Source organism: Polistes dominula, unplaced genomic scaffold (assembly GCF_049000335.1).
Source record: "Polistes dominula isolate Pdom_NZ unplaced genomic scaffold, Pdom_raw_medaka contig_310, whole genome shotgun sequence".
Lineage (NCBI taxonomy): Eukaryota > Metazoa > Arthropoda > Insecta > Hymenoptera > Vespidae > Polistes > Polistes dominula.
The window spans coordinates 150,711-169,658 of NW_028300883.1; the positions used below are offsets into that span (position 1 = coordinate 150,711).

Genomic DNA, 18,948 nt, shown 5'->3' on the forward strand with positions numbered 1-18,948 from the left:
AGCGATTTTAAAAATATTATGTTTTGTAGACATTTTTATTTCCTACAAAAAAGATTCTATACAAAGATATTGTATCTCCCTTACTTTTCGAGATATTTTAAAAAAATTAAAAACAGATTCCCACCTTTTTTTACATTTTTTAAAATATTTTAAAAGCTAAGAAAGATAGAGAGATTTTACAATCATTATGTTTTGTAGACAATTTTATTTCCTACAAAAAAGATTTTATACAAAGATAGTGTATCTCCCTTGCTTTTCGAGATATTTTAAGAAAATAAAAAACTAATTCCCACCTTTTTTACATTTTTTAAAATATCTCAAAACTAAGCAAGATAGTGCGATTTTACACATATTATGTTTTGTGAACTAATTTATTACCTACAAAAAAGATTCTATACAAAGATAGTGTATCTCCCTTACTTTACGAGATGTACTTAACAAATAAAAAATCAAATTCTAGCCTTTTCTTCCTTTTTCTTTAATATCTCAAAAACTAAGCAAGATGGAGCGATTTTACAAATATTATGTTTTGTAGACAATTTTATTTCCTACGAAAAAGATTTTATACGAAGATATTGTATCTCCCTTACTTTTCGAGATATTTAAAAAAAATAAAATACAAATTCCAACATTTTTTTACATTTTTTAAAAATCTCATAAACTAAGAAAGATAGTGCGATTTTACAAATATTATCCTTTGAAGACAATTTTATTTCCTACGAAAAAGATTTTATACAAAGATATTGTATCTCCCTTACTTTTCGAGATATTTTAAAAATAAAAAACAGATTCCCACCTTATTTTTCATTTTTTATAATATCCTAAAAGCTAAGCAAGATAAAGCAATTTTACAAATATTATGTTTTGTAGACAATTTTATTTCCTACGAAAAAGATTTTATACAAAGATATTGTATCTCCCTTACTTTTCGAGATATTTTAAAAAAAATAAAAAACAGATTCTCACCTTTTTTTACATTTTTTAAAATATTTCAAAAGCTAAGCAAGATAGAGCGATTCTACAAATATTATGTTTTGTAGACAATTTTATTTCCTACAAATAAGATTCTATACAATGATAGTGAATCTCCCTTGCTTTTCGAGATATTTTAAAAAAATAAAAAACGAATTCCCACCTTTTTTTCCTTTTTTTTCAATATCTCAAAAACTAAGCAAAATAGAGCGATTTTACAAATATTATGTTTTGTAGACAATTTTATTTCCTACGAAAAAGATATAGTACAAAGATATTGTATCTCCTTTACTTTTCGAGATATTTTAAAAAAATAAATAACAGATTCCCACCTTGTTTTACATTTTTTAAAATATTTCAAAAGCTAAGCATGATGGTGCGATTTCTCAAATATTATATTTTGTAGACAATTTTATTTCCTACAAAAAAAATTTTATACAAAGATAGTGTATCTCCTTACTTTACGAGATGTACTTAAAAAATAAAAATCAAATTCTAGCCTTTTCTTCCTTTTTTCTTTAATATCTCAAAAACTAAGCAAGATAGAGCGATTCTACAAATATTATGTTTTGTAGACAATTTTATTTCCTACAAATAAGATTCTATACAATGATAGTGTATCTCCCTTGCTTTTCGAGATATTTTAAAAAAATTAAAAAACGAATTCCCACCTTTTTTTCCTTTTTTTTCAATATCTCAAAAACTAAGCGAGATAGTGCGATTTTACAAATATTATGATTTGTGAACTATTTTATTACCTACAAAAAAGATTCTATACAAAGATATTGTATCCCTCTTACTTTTCGAGATATTTTAAAAAAATTAATAAAAGATTCCCACCTTTTTTTCTTTTTTTTTTAAATATCTCAAAAACTAAGCAAGATAGAGCGATTTTAAAAATATTATGTTTTGTAGACATTTTTATTTCCTACGAAAAAGTTTTTATACACAGATATTGTATCTCCCTTACTTTTTGAGATATTTAAAAAAAATAAAAAACAGATTATAACCTTTTTTTACATTTTTTAAAATATCTTAATAGCTTTGCGAGATAGAGCGATTTTACAAATATTATGTTTTGTAGACAATTTTCTTTCCTAAAAAAAATGTTTTTACAAAAATCTTAATGCATCCTCACTTTTCGAAATATTTTAAAAATAAAAATCTAATTCCCACCTTTTTTACATTCTTTTAAATAACTCAAAACTAAGCAAGATAGTGCAATTTTACAAATATTATGTTTTGTGAACTATTTTATTACCTACAAAAAAGATTCTATACAAAGATAGTGTATCTTCCTTACTTTACGAGTTGTATTAAAAAAATAAAAATCGAATTCTAGCCTTTTCTTTCTTTTTTCTTAATATCTCATAAACTAAGCAAGATAGAGCGATTTTAAAAATATTATGTTTTGTAGACATTTTTATTTCCTACAAATAAGATTCTATACAATGATAGTGTATCTCCCTTGCTTTTCGAGATATTTAAAAAAAATAAAAAACAGATTATAACCTTTTTTTACATTTTTTAAAATATCTTAATAGCTTTGCGAGATAGAGCGATTTTACAAATATTATGTTTTGTAGACAATTTTATTTCCTACAAAAAAGATTTCTTACAAAGATATTGTATCTCCCTTACTTTTCGAAATATTTTAAAAAAAAAAAAAACGGATTACCACCTTTTTTTACATTTTTTAAAATATTTCAAAAACTAAGCAAGATAGTGCGATTTTACAAATATTATGTTTTGTGAACTATTTTATTACCTAAAAAAAAGATTTTATACGAAGAAATTTTATTTTCCTTACTTTTCGAGGTATTTAAAAAAAAATAAAATACAAATTCAAACCTTTTTTTACATTTTTTTAAAAATCTCAAAAACTAAGCAAGATAGTGCGATTTTACAAATATTTTGTTTTGTGAACTATTTTATTACCTACAAAAAAGATTCTATACAAAGATATTGTAACTCCCTTACTTTTCGAGATATTTAAAAAAATAAAATACAAATTCCAACATTTTTTTACATTTTTTTAAAAATCTCATAAACTAAGAAAGATAGTGCGATTTTACAAATATTATCCTTTGAAGACAATTTTATTTCCTACGAAAAAGATTTTATACAAAGATATTGTATCTCCCTTACTTTTCGAGATATTTTAAAAATAAAAAACAGATTCCCACCTTATTTTTCATTTTTTATAATATCCTAAAAGCTAAGCAAGATAAAGCAATTTTACAAATATTATGTTTTGTAGACAATTTTATTTCCTACGAAAAAGATTTTATACAAAGATATTGTATCTCCCTTACTTTTCGAGATATTTTAAAAAAAATAAAAAACAGATTCTCACCTTTTTTTACATTTTTTAAAAATATTTCAAAAGCTAAGCAAGATAGAGCGATTCTACAAATATTATGTTTTGTAGACAATTTTATTTCCTACAAATAAGATTCTATACAATGATAGTGAATCTCCCTTGCTTTTCGAGATATTTTAAAAAAATAAAAAACGAATTCCCACCTTTTTTTCCTTTTTTTTTCAATATCTCAAAAACTAAGCAAAATAGAGCGATTTTACAAATATTATGTTTTGTAGACAATTTTATTTCCTACGAAAAAGATATAGTACAAAGATATTGTATCTCCTTTACTTTTCGAGATATTTTAAAAAAATAAATAACAGATTCCCACCTTGTTTTACATTTTTTAAAATATTTCAAAAGCTAAGCAAGATGGTGCGATTTCTCAAATATTATATTTTGTAGACAATTTTATTTCCTACAAAAAAAATTTTATACAAAGATAGTGTATCTCCCTTACTTTACGAGATGTACTTAAAAAATAAAAATCAAATTCTAGCCTTTTCTTCCTTTTTCTTTAATATCTCAAAAACTAAGCAAGATAGAGCGATTCTACAAATATTATGTTTTGTAGACAATTTTATTTCCTACAAATAAGATTCTATACAATGATAGTGTATCTCCCTTGCTTTTCGAGATATTTTAAAAAAAATTAAAAAACGAATTCCCACCTTTTTTTCCTTTTTTTTTCAATATCTCAAAAACTAAGCGAGATAGTGCGATTTTACAAATATTATGATTTGTGAACTATTTTATTACCTACAAAAAAGATTCTATACAAAGATATTGTATCCCTCTTACTTTTCGAGATATTTTAAAAAAATTAATAAAAGATTCCCACCTTTTTTTCTTTTTTTTTTAAATATCTCAAAAACTAAGCAAGATAGAGCGATTTTAAAAATATTATGTTTTGTAGACATTTTTATTTCCTACGAAAAAGTTTTTATACACAGATATTGTATCTCCCTTACTTTTTGAGATATTTAAAAAAAATAAAAAACAGATTATAACCTTTTTTTACATTTTTTAAAATATCTTAATAGCTTTGCGAGATAGAGCGATTTTACAAATATTATGTTTTGTAGACAATTTTCTTTCCTAAAAAAAATGTTTTTACAAAAATCTTAATGCATCCTCACTTTTCGAAATATTTTAAAAATAAAAATCTAATTCCCACCTTTTTTACATTCTTTTAAATAACTCAAAACTAAGCAAGATAGTGCAATTTTACAAATATTATGTTTTGTGAACTATTTTATTACCTACAAAAAAGATTCTATACAAAGATAGTGTATCTTCCTTACTTTACGAGTTGTATTAAAAAAATAAAAATCGAATTCTAGCCTTTTCTTTCTTTTTTCTTAATATCTCATAAACTAAGCAAGATAGAGCGATTTTAAAAATATTATGTTTTGTAGACATTTTTATTTCCTACAAATAAGATTCTATACAATGATAGTGTATCTCCCTTGCTTTTCGAGATATTTAAAAAAAATAAAAAACAGATTATAACCTTTTTTTACATTTTTTAAAATATCTTAATAGCTTTGCGAGATAGAGCGATTTTACAAATATTATGTTTTGTAGACAATTTTATTTCCTACAAAAAAGATTTCTTACAAAGATATTGTATCTCCCTTACTTTTCGAAATATTTTAAAAAAAAAAAAAACGGATTACCACCTTTTTTTACATTTTTTAAAATATTTCAAAAACTAAGCAAGATAGTGCGATTTTACAAATATTATGTTTTGTGAACTATTTTATTACCTAAAAAAAAGATTTTATACAAAGAAATTTTATTTTCCTTACTTTTCGAGGTATTTAAAAAAAAATAAAATACAAATTCAAACCTTTTTTTACATTTTTTTAAAAATCTCAAAAACTAAGCAAGATAGTGCGATTTTACAAATATTTTGTTTTGTGAACTATTTTATTACCTACAAAAAAGATTCTATACAAAGATATTGTAACTCCCTTACTTTTCAAGATATTTTAAAAAAATAAATAAAATATTCCCACCTTTTTTTCCTTTTTTTTTAAATATCTCAAAATCTAAGCAAGATAGAGCGATTTTAAAAATATTATGTTTTGTAGACATTTTTATTTCCTACGAAAAAGATTTTATACAAAGATATTGTATCTCCCTTACTTTTTGAGATATTTAAAAAAAATTAAAAACAGATTCTAATTTTTTTTCCTTTTTTTTTAAATATCTCAAAAACTAAGCAAGATAGAGCGATTTCCAAAATATTATGTTTTCTAGAAAATTTTATTTCCTACGAAAAAGATATAATACAAAGATATTGTATCTCCTTTACTTTTCGAGATATTTTAAAAAAATAAATAACAGATTCCCACCTTCTTTTACATTTTTTAAAATATTTCAAAAGCTAAGCAAGATAGAGCGATTTTACAATCATTATGCTTTGTAGACAATTTTATTTCCTACAAAAAAGTTTTTTACAAAGATCTTAAATCTTCCTTACTTTTCGAGATATTTTAAAAATAAAAAACTAATTCCCACCTTTTTTACATTTTTTAAAATATCTCAAAAACTAAGCAAGATTGAGCGATTTTACAAATATTATGTTTTGTAGACATTTTTATTTCCTTCGAAAAAGTTTTTATACAAAGATAATGTATCTCCCTTACTTTTTAAGATATTTAAAAAAATAAAAAACAGATTCCAACCTTTTTAGACTTTTATACTTTTTTGTAGACAATTTTATTTCCTACAAAAAAAATTTTATAAAAAGATAGTGTATCTCCCTTACTTTTTGAGATATTTTAAAAATAAAAAACTAATTCCCACCTTTTTTACATTCTTTAAAATAACTCAAAAACTAAGCAAGATAGTGCGATTTTGCAAATATTATGTTTTGTGAACTATTTTATTACGTACAAAAAAGATTCTATACAAAGATATTGTATCCCTCTTACTTTTCGAGATATTTTAAAAAAATAAATAAAAGATTCCCACCTTTTTTTCTTTTTTTTTTAAATATCTCAAAAACTAAGAAAGATAGAGCGATTTTAAAAATATTATGTTTTGTAGACATTTTTATTTCCTACGAAAAAGATTTTATACAAAGATATTGTATCTCCCTTACTTTTTGAGATATTTAAAAAAAATTAAAAACAGATTCTAATTTTTTTTCCTTTTTTTTTAAATATCTCAAAAACTAAGCAAGATAGAGCGATTTCCAAAATATTATGTTTTCTAGAAAATTTTATTTCCTACGAAAAAGATATAATAAAAAGATATTGTATCTCCTTTACTTTTCGAGATATTTTAAAAAAATAAATAACAGATTCCCACCTTCTTTTACATTTTTTAAAATATTTCAAAAGCTAAGCAAGATAGAGCGATTTTACAATCATTATGCTTTGTAGACAATTTTATTTCCTACAAAAAAGTTTTTTACAAAGATCTTAAATATTCCTTACTTTTCGAGATATTTTAAAAATAAAAAACTAATTCCCACCTTTTTTACATTTTTTAAAATATCTCAAAAACTAAGCAAGATAGAGCGATTTTACAAATATTATGTTTTGGTAGACATTTTTATTTCCTACGAAAAAGTTTTTATACAAAGATATTGTATCTCCCTTACTTTTCGAGATATTTTAAAAATAAAAAACTAATTCCCACCTTTTTTACATTTTTTAAAATATCTCAAAACTAAGCAAGATAGTGCAATTTTACAAATATTATGTTTTGTGAACTATTTTATTACCTACAAAAAAGATTCTATACAAAGATAGTGTATCTTCCTTACTTTACGAGTTGTATTAAAAAAATAAAAATCGAATTCTAGCCTCTTCTTTCTTTTTTCTTAATATTTCATAAACTAAGCAAGATAGAGCGATTTTAAAAATATTATGTTTTGTAGACATTTTTATTTCCTACACAAAAAGATTCTATACAAAGATATTGTATCTCCCTTACTTTTCGAGATATTTTAAAAAAATAAAAAACAGATTCCCAACTTTTTTTACATTTTTTAAAATATTTTAAAAGCTAAGCAAGATAGAGCGATTTTACAATCATTATGTTTTGTAGACAATTTTATTTCCTTCAAAAAAGATTTTATACAAAGATAGTGTATCTCCCTTACTTTACGAGATGTACTTAAAAAATAAAATCAAATTCTAGCCTTTTCTTCCTTTTTCTTTAATATCTCAAAAACTAAGCAAGATAGAGCGATTCTACAAATATTATGTTTTGTAGACAATTTTATTTCCTACAAATAAGATTCTATACAATGATAGTGTATCCCTCTTACTTTTCGAGATATTTTAAAAAAATAAATAAAAGATTCCCACCTTTTTTTCCTTTTTTTTCAATATCTCAAAAACTAAGCGAGATAGTGCGATTTTACAAATATTATGATTTGTGAACTTTTTTATTACCTACAAAAAAGATTCTATACAAAGATATTGTATCCCTCTTACTTTTCGAGATATTTTAAAAAAATAAATAAAAGATTCCCACCTTTTTTTCTTTTTTTTTTTTAAATATCTCAAAAACTAAGCAAGATAGAGCGATTTTAAAAATATTATGTTTTGTAGACATTTTTATTTCCTACGAAAAAAGTTTTTATACACAGATATTGTATCTCCCTTACTTTTTGAGATATTTAAAAAAAATAAAAAACAGATTATAACCTTTTTTTACATTTTTTAAAATATCTTAATAGCTTTGCGAGATAGAGCGATTTTACAAATATTATGTTTTGTAGACAATTTTCTTTCCTAAAAAAAATGTTTTTACAAAAATCTTAATGCATCCTTACTTTTCGAAATATTTTCAAAATAAAAATCTAATTCCCACCTTTTTTACATTCTTTTAAATAACTCAAAACTAAGCAAGATAGTGCAATTTTACAAATATTATGTTTTGTGAACTATTTTATTTCCTACGAAAAAGTTTTTATACAAAGATATTGTATCTCTTTTACTTTTTGAGATATTTAAAAAAAATAAAAAACAGATTCCCACCTTTTTTTACATTTTTTAAAATATCTTAAAAGCTTTGTAAGATAGAGCGATTTTAAAAATATTATGTTTTGTAGACAATTTTATTTCCTACAAAAAAGATTTCTTACAAAGATATTGTATCTCCCTTACTTTTCGAAATATTTTAAAAAAATAAAAAACGGATTACCACCTTTTTTTACATTTTTTAAAATATTTCAAAAACTAAGCAAGATAGTGCGATTTTACAAATATTATGTTTTGTGAACTATTTTATTACCTAAAAAAAAGATTTTATACAAAGATATTTTATTTCCCTTACTTTTCGAGGTATTTAAAAAAAATAAAATACAAATTCAAACCTTTTTTTACATTTTTTTAAAAATCTCATAAACTTAGAAAGATAGTGCGATTTTACAAATATTATCCTTTGAAGACAATTTTATTTCCTACAAAAAAGATTTCTTACAAAGATATTGTATCTCCCTTACTTTTTCGAGATATTTTAAAAAAAATAAAAAACGGATTACCACCTTTTTTTACATTTTTTAAAATATTTAAAAAGCTAAGCAAGATAGAGCGATTTTACAATCATTATGTTTTGTAGACAATTTTATTTCCTACAAAAAAGTTTTTTACAAAGATCTTAAATCTTCTTTACTTTTCGAAAAATTTTAAAAATAAAAAACTAATTCCCACCTTTTTTACATTTTTTAAAATATCTCAAAAACTAAGCAAGATAGAGCGATTTTACAAATATTTTGTTTTGTGAACTATTTTATTACCTACAAAAAAGATTCTATACAAAGATATTGTAACTCCCTTACTTTTCAAGATATTTTAAAAAAATAAATAAAATATTCCCACCTTTTTTCCTTTTTTTTTAAATATCTCAAAAACTAAGCAAGATAGAGCGATTTTAAAAATATTATGTTTTGTAGACATTTTTATTTCCTACGAAAAAGATTTTATACAAAGATATTGTATCTCCCTTACTTTTTGAGATATTTAAAAAAAATTAAAAACAGATTCTAATTTTTTTTCCTTTTTTTTTAAATATCTCAAAAACTAAGCAAGATAGAGCGATTTCCAAAATATTATGTTTTCTAGAAAATTTTATTTCCTACGAAAAAAGATTCTATACAAAGATATTGTATCTCCTTTACTTTTCGAGATATTTAAAAAAAATAAATAACAGATTCCCACCTTCTTTTACATATTTTAAAATATCTTAATAGCTTTGCGAGATAGAGCGATTTTACAAATATTATGTTTTGTAGACAATTTTCTTTCCTAAAAAAAATGTTTTTACAAAAATCTTAATGCATCCTCACTTTTCGAAATATTTTAAAAATAAAAATCTAATTCCCACCTTTTTTACATTCTTTTAAATAACTCAAAACTAAGCAAGATAGTGCAATTTTACAAATATTATGTTTTGTGAACTATTTTATTACCTACAAAAAAGATTCTATACAAAGATAGTGTATCTTCCTTACTTTACGAGTTGTATTAAAAAAATAAAAATCGAATTCTAGCCTTTTCTTTCTTTTTTTCTTAATATCTCATAAACTAAGCAAGATAGAGCGATTTTAAAAATATTATGTTTTGTAGACATTTTTATTTCCTACAAATAAGATTCTATACAATGATAGTGTATCTCCCTTGCTTTTCGAGATATTTAAAAAAAAATAAAAAACAGATTATAACCTTTTTTTACATTTTTTAAAATATCTTAATAGCTTTGCGAGATAGAGCGATTTTTACAAATATTATGTTTTGTAGACAATTTTATTTCCTACAAAAAAGATTTCTTACAAAGATATTGTATCTCCCTTACTTTTCGAAATATTTAAAAAAAAAAAAAACGGATTACCACCTTTTTTTACATTTTTTAAAATATTTCAAAAACTAAGCAAGATAGTGCGATTTTACAAATATTATGTTTTGTGAACTATTTTATTACCTAAAAAAAAGATTTTATACAAAGAAATTTTATTTCCCTTACTTTTCGAGGTATTTAAAAAAAAATAAAATACAAATTCAAACCTTTTTTTACATTTTTTTAAAAATCTCAAAAACTAAGCAAGATAGTGCGATTTTACAAATATTTTGTTTTGTGAACTATTTTATTACCTACAAAAAAGATTCTATACAAAGATATTGTAACTCCCTTACTTTTCAAGATATTTTTAAAAAATAAATAAAATATTCCCACCTTTTTTCCTTTTTTTTTAAATATCTCAAAATTTAAGCAAGATAGAGCGATTTTAAAAATATTATGTTTTGTAGACATTTTTATTTCCTACGAAAAAGATTTTATACAAAGATATTGTATCTCCCTTACTTTTTGAGATATTTAAAAAAAATTAAAAACAGATTCTAATTTTTTTTTCCTTTTTTTTCAAATATCTCAAAAACTAAGCAAGATAGAGCGATTTCCAAAATATTATGTTTTCTAGAAAATTTTATTTCCTACGAAAAAGATATAATACAAAGATATTGTATCTCCTTTACTTTTCGAGATATTTTAAAAAAATAAATAACAGATTCCCACCTTCTTTTACATTTTTTAAAATATTTCAAAAGCTAAGCAAGATAGAGCGATTTTACAATCATTATGCTTTGTAGACAATTTTATTTCCTACAAAAAAGTTTTTTACAAAGATCTTAAATCTTCCTTACTTTTCGAGATATTTTAAAAATAAAAAACTAATTCCCACCTTTTTTACATTTTTTAAAATATCTCAAAAACTAAGCAAGATAGAGCGATTTTACAAATATTATGTTTTGTAGACATTTTTATTTCCTTCGAAAAAGTTTTTATACAAAGATATTGTATCTCCCTTACTTTTTAAGATATTTAAAAAATAAAAAACAGATTCCAACCTTTTTAGACTTTTATACTTTTTTGTAGACAATTTTATTTCCTACAAAAAAAAATTTTATAAAAAGATAGTGTATCTCCCTTACTTTTTGAGATATTTTAAAAATAAAAAACTAATTCCCACCTTTTTTACATTCTTTAAAATAACTCAAAAACTAAGCAAGATAGTGCGATTTTGCAAATATTATGTTTTGTGAACTATTTTATTACGTACAAAAAAGATTCTATACAAAGATATTGTATCCCTCTTACTTTTCGAGATATTTTAAAAAAAAATAAATAAAAGATTCCCACCTTTTTTTCTTTTTTTTTTAAATATCTCAAAAACTAAGAAAGATAGAGCGATTTTAAAAATATTATGTTTTGTAGACATTTTTATTTCCTACGAAAAAGATTTTATACAAAGATATTGTATCTCCCTTACTTTTTGAGATATTTAAAAAAAATTAAAAACAGATTCTAATTTTTTTTCCTTTTTTTTTAAATATCTCAAAAACTAAGCAAGATAGAGCGATTTCCAAAATATTATGTTTTCTAGAAAATTTTATTTCCTACGAAAAAGATATAATAAAAAGATATTGTATCTCCTTTACTTTTCGAGATATTTTAAAAAAATAAATAACAGATTCCCACCTTCTTTTACATTTTTTAAAATATTTCAAAAGCTAAGCAAGATAGAGCGATTTTACAATCATTATGCTTTGTAGACAATTTTATTTCCTACAAAAAAGTTTTTTACAAAGATCTTAAATCTTCCTTACTTTTCGAGATATTTTAAAAATAAAAAACTAATTCCCACCTTTTTTACATTTTTTAAAATATCTCAAAAACTAAGCAAGATAGAGCGATTTTACAAATATTATGTTTTGGTAGACATTTTTATTTCCTACGAAAAAGTTTTTATACAAAGATATTGTATCTCCCTTACTTTTTGAGATATTTAAAAAAATAAAAAACAGATTCCAACCTTTTTTACATTCTTTTAAATAACTCAAAACTAAGCAAGATAGTGCAATTTTACAAATATTATGTTTTGTGAACTATTTTATTACCTACAAAAAAGATTCTATACAAAGATAGTGTATCTTCCTTACTTTACGAGTTGTATTAAAAAAATAAAAATCGAATTCTAGCCTCTTCTTTCTTTTTTCTTAATATCTCATAAACTAAGCAAGATAGAGCGATTTTAAAAATATTATGTTTTGTAGACATTTTTATTTCCTACACAAAAAGATTCTATACAAAGATATTGTATCTCCCTTACTTTTCGAGATATTTTAAAAAAATAAAAAACAGATTCCCAACTTTTTTTACATTTTTTAAAATATTTTAAAAGCTAAGCAAGATAGAGCGATTTTACAATCATTATGTTTTGTAGACAATTTTATTTCCTTCAAAAAAGATTTTATACAAAGATAGTGTATCTCCCTTACTTTACGAGATGTACTTAAAAAATAAAATCAAATTCTAGCCTTTTCTTCCTTTTTCTTTAATATCTCAAAAACTAAGCAAGATAGAGCGATTCTACAAATATTATGTTTTGTAGACAATTTTATTTCCTACAAATAAGATTCTATACAATGATAGTGTATCTCCCTTGATTTTCGAGATATTTTAAAAAAATAAAAAACGAATTCCCACCTTTTTTTCCTTTTTTTTTCAATATCTCAAAAACTAAGCGAGATAGTGCGATTTTACAAATATTATGATTTGTGAACTTTTTTATTACCTACAAAAAGATTCTATACACAGACATTGTATCCCTCTTACTTTTCGAGATATTTTAAAAAAATAAATAAAAGATTCCCACCTTTTTTTCTTTTTTTTTTTTAAATATCTCAAAAACTAAGCAAGATAGAGCGATTTTAAAAATATTATGTTTTGTAGACATTTTTTTTTCCTACGAAAAAGTTTTTATACACAGATATTGTATCTCCCTTACTTTTTGAGATATTTAAAAAAAATAAAAAACAGATTATAACCTTTTTTTACATTTTTTAAAATATCTTAATAGCTTTGCGAGATAGAGCGATTTTACAAATATTATGTTTTGTAGACAATTTTCTTTCCTAAAAAAATGTTTTTACAAAAATCTTAATGCATCCTTACTTTTCGAAATATTTTCAAAATAAAAATCTAATTCCCACCTTTTTTACATTCTTTTAAATAACTCAAAACTAAGCAAGATAGTGCAATTTTACAAATATTATGTTTTGTGAACTATTTTATTTCCTACGAAAAAGTTTTTATACAAAGATATTGTATCTCTTTTACTTTTTGAGATATTTAAAAAAAATAAAAAACAGATTCCCACCTTTTTTTACATTTTTTAAAATATCTTAAAAGCTTTGTAAGATAGAGCGATTTTAAAAATATTATGTTTTGTAGACAATTTTATTTCCTACAAAAAAGATTTCTTACAAAGATATTGTATCTCCCTTACTTTTCGAAATATTTTAAAAAAATAAAAAACGGATTACCACCTTTTTTTACATTTTTTAAAATATTTCAAAAACTAAGCAAGATAGTGCGATTTTACAAATATTATGTTTTGTGAACTATTTTATTACCTAAAAAAAAGATTTTATACAAAGATATTTTATTTCCCTTACTTTTCGAGGTATTTAAAAAAAATAAAATACAAATTCAAACCTTTTTTTACATTTTTTTAAAAATCTCATAAACTAAGAAAGATAGTGCGATTTTACAAATATTATCCTTTGAAGACAATTTTATTTCCTACAAAAAAGATTTCTTACAAAGATATTGTATCTCCCTTACTTTTCGAGATATTTTAAAAAAATAAAAAACGGATTACCAACTTTTTTTACATTTTTTAAAATATTTAAAAAGCTAAGCAAGATAGAGCGATTTTACAATCATTATGTTTTGTAGACAATTTTATTTCCTACAAAAAAGTTTTTTACAAAGATCTTAAATCTTCTTTACTTTTCGAAAAATTTTAAAAATAAAAAACTAATTCCCACCTTTTTTACATTTTTTAAAATATCTCAAAAACTAAGCAAGATAGAGCGATTTTACAAATATTTTGTTTTGTGAACTATTTTATTACCTACAAAAAAGATTCTATACAAAGATATTGTAACTCCCTTACTTTTCAAGATATTTTAAAAAAATAAATAAAATATTCCCACCTTTTTTCCTTTTTTTTTAAATATCTCAAAAACTAAGCAAGATAGAGCGATTTTAAAAATATTATGTTTTGTAGACATTTTTATTTCCTACGAAAAAGATTTTATACAAAGATATTGTATCTCCCTTACTTTTTGAGATATTTAAAAAAAATTAAAAACAGATTCTAATTTTTTTTTCCTTTTTTTTTTAAATATCTCAAAAACTAAGCAAGATAGAGCGATTTCCAAAATATTATGTTTTCTAGAAAATTTTATTTCCTACGAAAAAGATAAAATACAAAGATATTGTATCTCCTTTACTTTTCGAGATATTTTAAAAAAATAAATAACAGATTCCCACCTTCTTTTACATTTTTTAAAATATTTCAAAAGCTAAGCAAGATAGAGCGATTTTACAATCATTATGCTTTGTAGACAATTTTATTTCCTACAAAAAAGTTTTTTACAAAGATCTTAAATCTTCCTTACTTTTCGAGATATTTTAAAAATAAAAAACTAATTCCAACCTTTTTTACATTTTTTAAAATATCTCAAAAACTAAGCAAGATAGAGCGATTTTACAAATATTATGTTTTGTAGACATTTTTATTTCCTACGAAAAAGTTTTTATACAAAGATATTGTATCTCCCTTACTTTTTGAGATATTTAAAAAAATAAAAAACAGATTCCAACCTTTTTAGACTTTTAGACTTTTTTGTAGACAATTTTATTTCCTACAAAAAAAATTTTATAAAAAGATAGTGTATCTCCCTTACTTTTTGAGATATTTTAAAAATAAAAAACTAATTCCCACCTTTTTTACATTCTTTAAAATAACTCAAAAACTAAGCAAGATAGTGCGATTTTGCAAATATTATGTTTTGTGAACTATTTTATTACGTACAAAAAAGATTCTATACAAAGATATTGTATCCCTCTTACTTTTCGAGATATTTTAAAAAAATAAATAAAAGATTCCCACCTTTTTTCTTTTTTCTTAATATCTCATAAACTAAGCAAGATAGAGCGATTTTAAAAATATTATGTTTTGTAGACATTTTTATTTCCTACACAAAAAGATTCTATACAAAGATATTGTATCTCCTTTACTTTTCGAGATATTTAAAAAATAAATAACAGATTCCCACCTTCTTTTACATTTTTTAAAATATTTCAAAAGCTAAGCAAGATAGAGCGATTTTACAATCATTATGCTTTGTAGACAATTTTATTTCCTACAAAAATTTTTTTACAAAGATCTTAAATCTTCCTTACTTTTCGAGATATTTTAAAAATAAAAAACTAATTCCCACCTTTTTTACATTTTTTAAAATATCTCAAAAACTAAGCAAGATAGAGCGATTTTACAAATATTATGTTTTGGTAGACATTTTTATTTCCTACGAAAAAGTTTTTATACAAAGATATTGTATCTCCCTTACTTTTTGAGATATTTAAAAAAATAAAAAACAGATTCCAACCTTTTTAGACTTTTAGACTTTTTTGTAGACAATTTTATTTCCTACAAAAAAAATTTTATAAAAAGATAGTGTATCTCCCTTACTTTTTGAGATATTTTAAAAATAAAAAACTAATTCCCACCTTTTTTACATTCTTTAAAATAACTCAAAAACTAAGCAAGATAGTGCGATTTTGCAAATATTATGTTTTGTGAACTATTTTATTACGTACAAAAAAGATTCTATACAAAGATATTGTATCCCTCTTACTTTTCGAGATATTTTAAAAAAATAAATAAAAGATTCCCACCTTTTTTTCTTTTTTTTTTTAAATATCTCAAAAACTAAGAAAGATAGAGCGATTTTAAAAATATTGTTTTGTAGACATTTTTATTTCCTACGAAAAAGATTTTATACAAAGATATTGTATCTCCCTTACTTTTCGAGATATTTAAAAAAAATAAAATACAAATTCCCACCTTTTTTTACATTTTTTTAAAAATCTCATAAACTAAGAAAGATAGTGCGATTTTACAAATATTGTTCTGACCAAAAGATTCTTCAATGAAAATTCCTCTGATCATTAATTGTATGCTATGAAGTGGAGAATAATGGATTAGGTTAAGGTGTAAAATAAAACACGTGATTGAGCCAAACAAAGAAACAATGCCTTTTTTTATTGGCTCGTCAGGGAAAAGCCTTGCGGCATAAAAACCCTGGATGTTGTTTAATTATAAAAATGAGAGTCCACCACGTGGTATTACCACGCGGGAAAATACCGTCGATATAAAATGTATATAATGGAAAGATCTCACCTCTCGCTCGCTTCCCTTACGTTCCTTAACTAACTTAACTTAATTCCTTGATTTCGATATGTATTCACAGGCTTTCTATAATGGACTGGAAGAATGTCCTTTTGTACTGGCCCCGCAGGTCGTACGGACTGGGTTTAGGAAGTGGGGAGGCGAGAGGTGGGGGAGACTAGAAGGGCGCTTCGGTAGTTACTAGTAGTTGATCGATGCTCACCATGAGTATCGATCGAGACCTTTAATCGATGGAGGTGGATGCGCGCGAATTTTGAATACTGCTAGTTACCGTATGATCCTTTTGGATCGTACATACTCCCCCCCGTTGAGAGTGTAACGATCAATGATATTCTTAATACATGTGTTGTGTTGTTCGCTTATTATCATCGATTTACAATGCTTTCGACCTAGGTCATTGAATCAGTTAAGTATATCGCTAGTTGTACAAGTTATCGAACATGTTCATTTGATTGTGTATGATATAACGCTAGACGTATTCGCTGAATCGCTCAGCGTATTTTTGCTGACTTGGTCAGCATTCTCGAATTATCGCTGGCCAGGCGACTTTCTTGTACGTACAAGGGAACCGTTGGGTCTTAAAGACAATAGAAAAAGTTAACAATGATTTAACAATGAACAAATAGTTGTTACATTGTGCTTGACAATTCCGTGGACCGTCTTCACGGTGACCACTCGTACTACATCGTCTTCTCCTGGATGTATGTTCACGATCCGGCCTAACGGCCATCTCATGCAAGGTTGATTCTTGTCGATGAGAACGACGACGGTATCCTTTTCGATTTTCTGCTTGGGTTGTATCCACCTTTGTCGTTTCTGCAGTTCTCGTAGATACTCAATATGCCAGCGTCGCCAGAAATCTTGTCGCACTTTCGTGATATGTTTCCAGGAGGACAGTCAATTGGCTGGAGTTTGAACATAATCTTCCTCCGGTAATGTCGTGATAGGTCTTCCAACTAAAAAATGTGCGGGTGTTAGTGCTGTCACGTCATTCGGATCTGACGAGATGGGGCATAATGGGCGTGAATTTAAGATAGCTTCGATTTCGATCGCGAAGGTAGTTAGTTCTTCATACGTGAAGAGAAGTTCCCCGACGACCCGTTTAAAGTGATGTTTGAAAGATTTAACCGCTGCTTCCCATAAACCGCCAAAGTGAGGTGAGAGGGGTGGATTGAAATGCCACGATATCCTATGATCTATCGCGAAATCACGGACCTTAGTTTTATATTCGTTCGATTCCATCAGGGCGTATAGCTCCCTTAACTGGTTATTAGCCCCGACGAAGTTGGTTCCGTTATCAGAATAAACGTGAGTTGGAACAGCTCTTCGACCCACAAATCGCCTGAACGCGGCCAAGAAAGCATCCGTAGTCAGATCGCTGACTAATTCAATATGTACCGCCTTTATAGTCATACAAATGAAGATACACCCGTATATTTTAACGCGACCCTTATTACGGTATTTCTTTTCCTTCGCGTAGATCGGCCCGAAAAAATCTACTCCGACATGGGAGAATGCAGTGGTTTCCTGCACTCGAGAGCCTGGCAAATCCCCCATTTTATATCGGATGCCGGATGCACGGAATCGAATGCAACGCACGCAATAACGTACGATTCTTCGCACTTGATTCTTACCGTCGAGAAGCCAAAACCGTTGTCGAAGAGCATAGAGGGTAGTCTGTATGCCAGTGTGAAAATTTTGTTCGTGGAATTTTCGGATAAGGAGATCAGTGACGTGATGATGTGAGGACAATAATATCGGACATCTCTCATAGAAACTTAAATTCGCGTTTCGAAGTCGGCCCCCACTCGAATTAAGCCTTCTTCGTCGAGGATCGGATCTAACGCGGCTAGTCTTGTGCTCTTGACTCCCCCCGCTGTTTCTACTCTTTCCCTTTCAGCGTGAAATTGTTCGCCTTGTACGATCTTTAAAACGCGTCGTTCCGTTTCTGTTATTTCCGCCGTCGACAATTCTCCCTTATACGAGTTAGTTTTATGCCATCGTCGGCATCGAGCTACAATTTTCAATAATCGCGCGTAATCGGAGAATCGCTGAAATACATTTCCGGATTCGATTCGCGTCGTTAAAACCGACAATTCCTTTACGTCCGGTAATTCGAGAATTTCCCCTTCCGTCGGGTTGGGCCACTCAGTCTCTGGTCGCGCGAGCCAGGGTGGTCCATGGAACCATGCCTCGTTCCTCAAAAAATCGCGCGGAAGTTGTCCCCTAGATAAAGCGTCCGCTGGGTTGTCCTCGGATCGCACATGTCGTCATATGATATTTTCACAGATTTCGTGTATTTCGCGCACGCGATTCGCCGTGTATA

General features: G+C 25.5%; 1 protein-coding gene across 1 annotated transcript; it reads right to left on the reverse strand.

Moving 5' to 3' along the window:
• Positions 1–17,519: 17,519 nt before the first annotated feature.
• LOC149033534 (uncharacterized) lies at positions 17,520–18,179 on the reverse strand. The gene has a single exon (XM_089177009.1). It carries the CDS (start codon positions 18,177–18,179, stop codon positions 17,520–17,522), a length of 660 nt encoding a protein of 219 aa, XP_089033135.1.
• Positions 18,180–18,948: the final 769 nt, after the last annotated feature.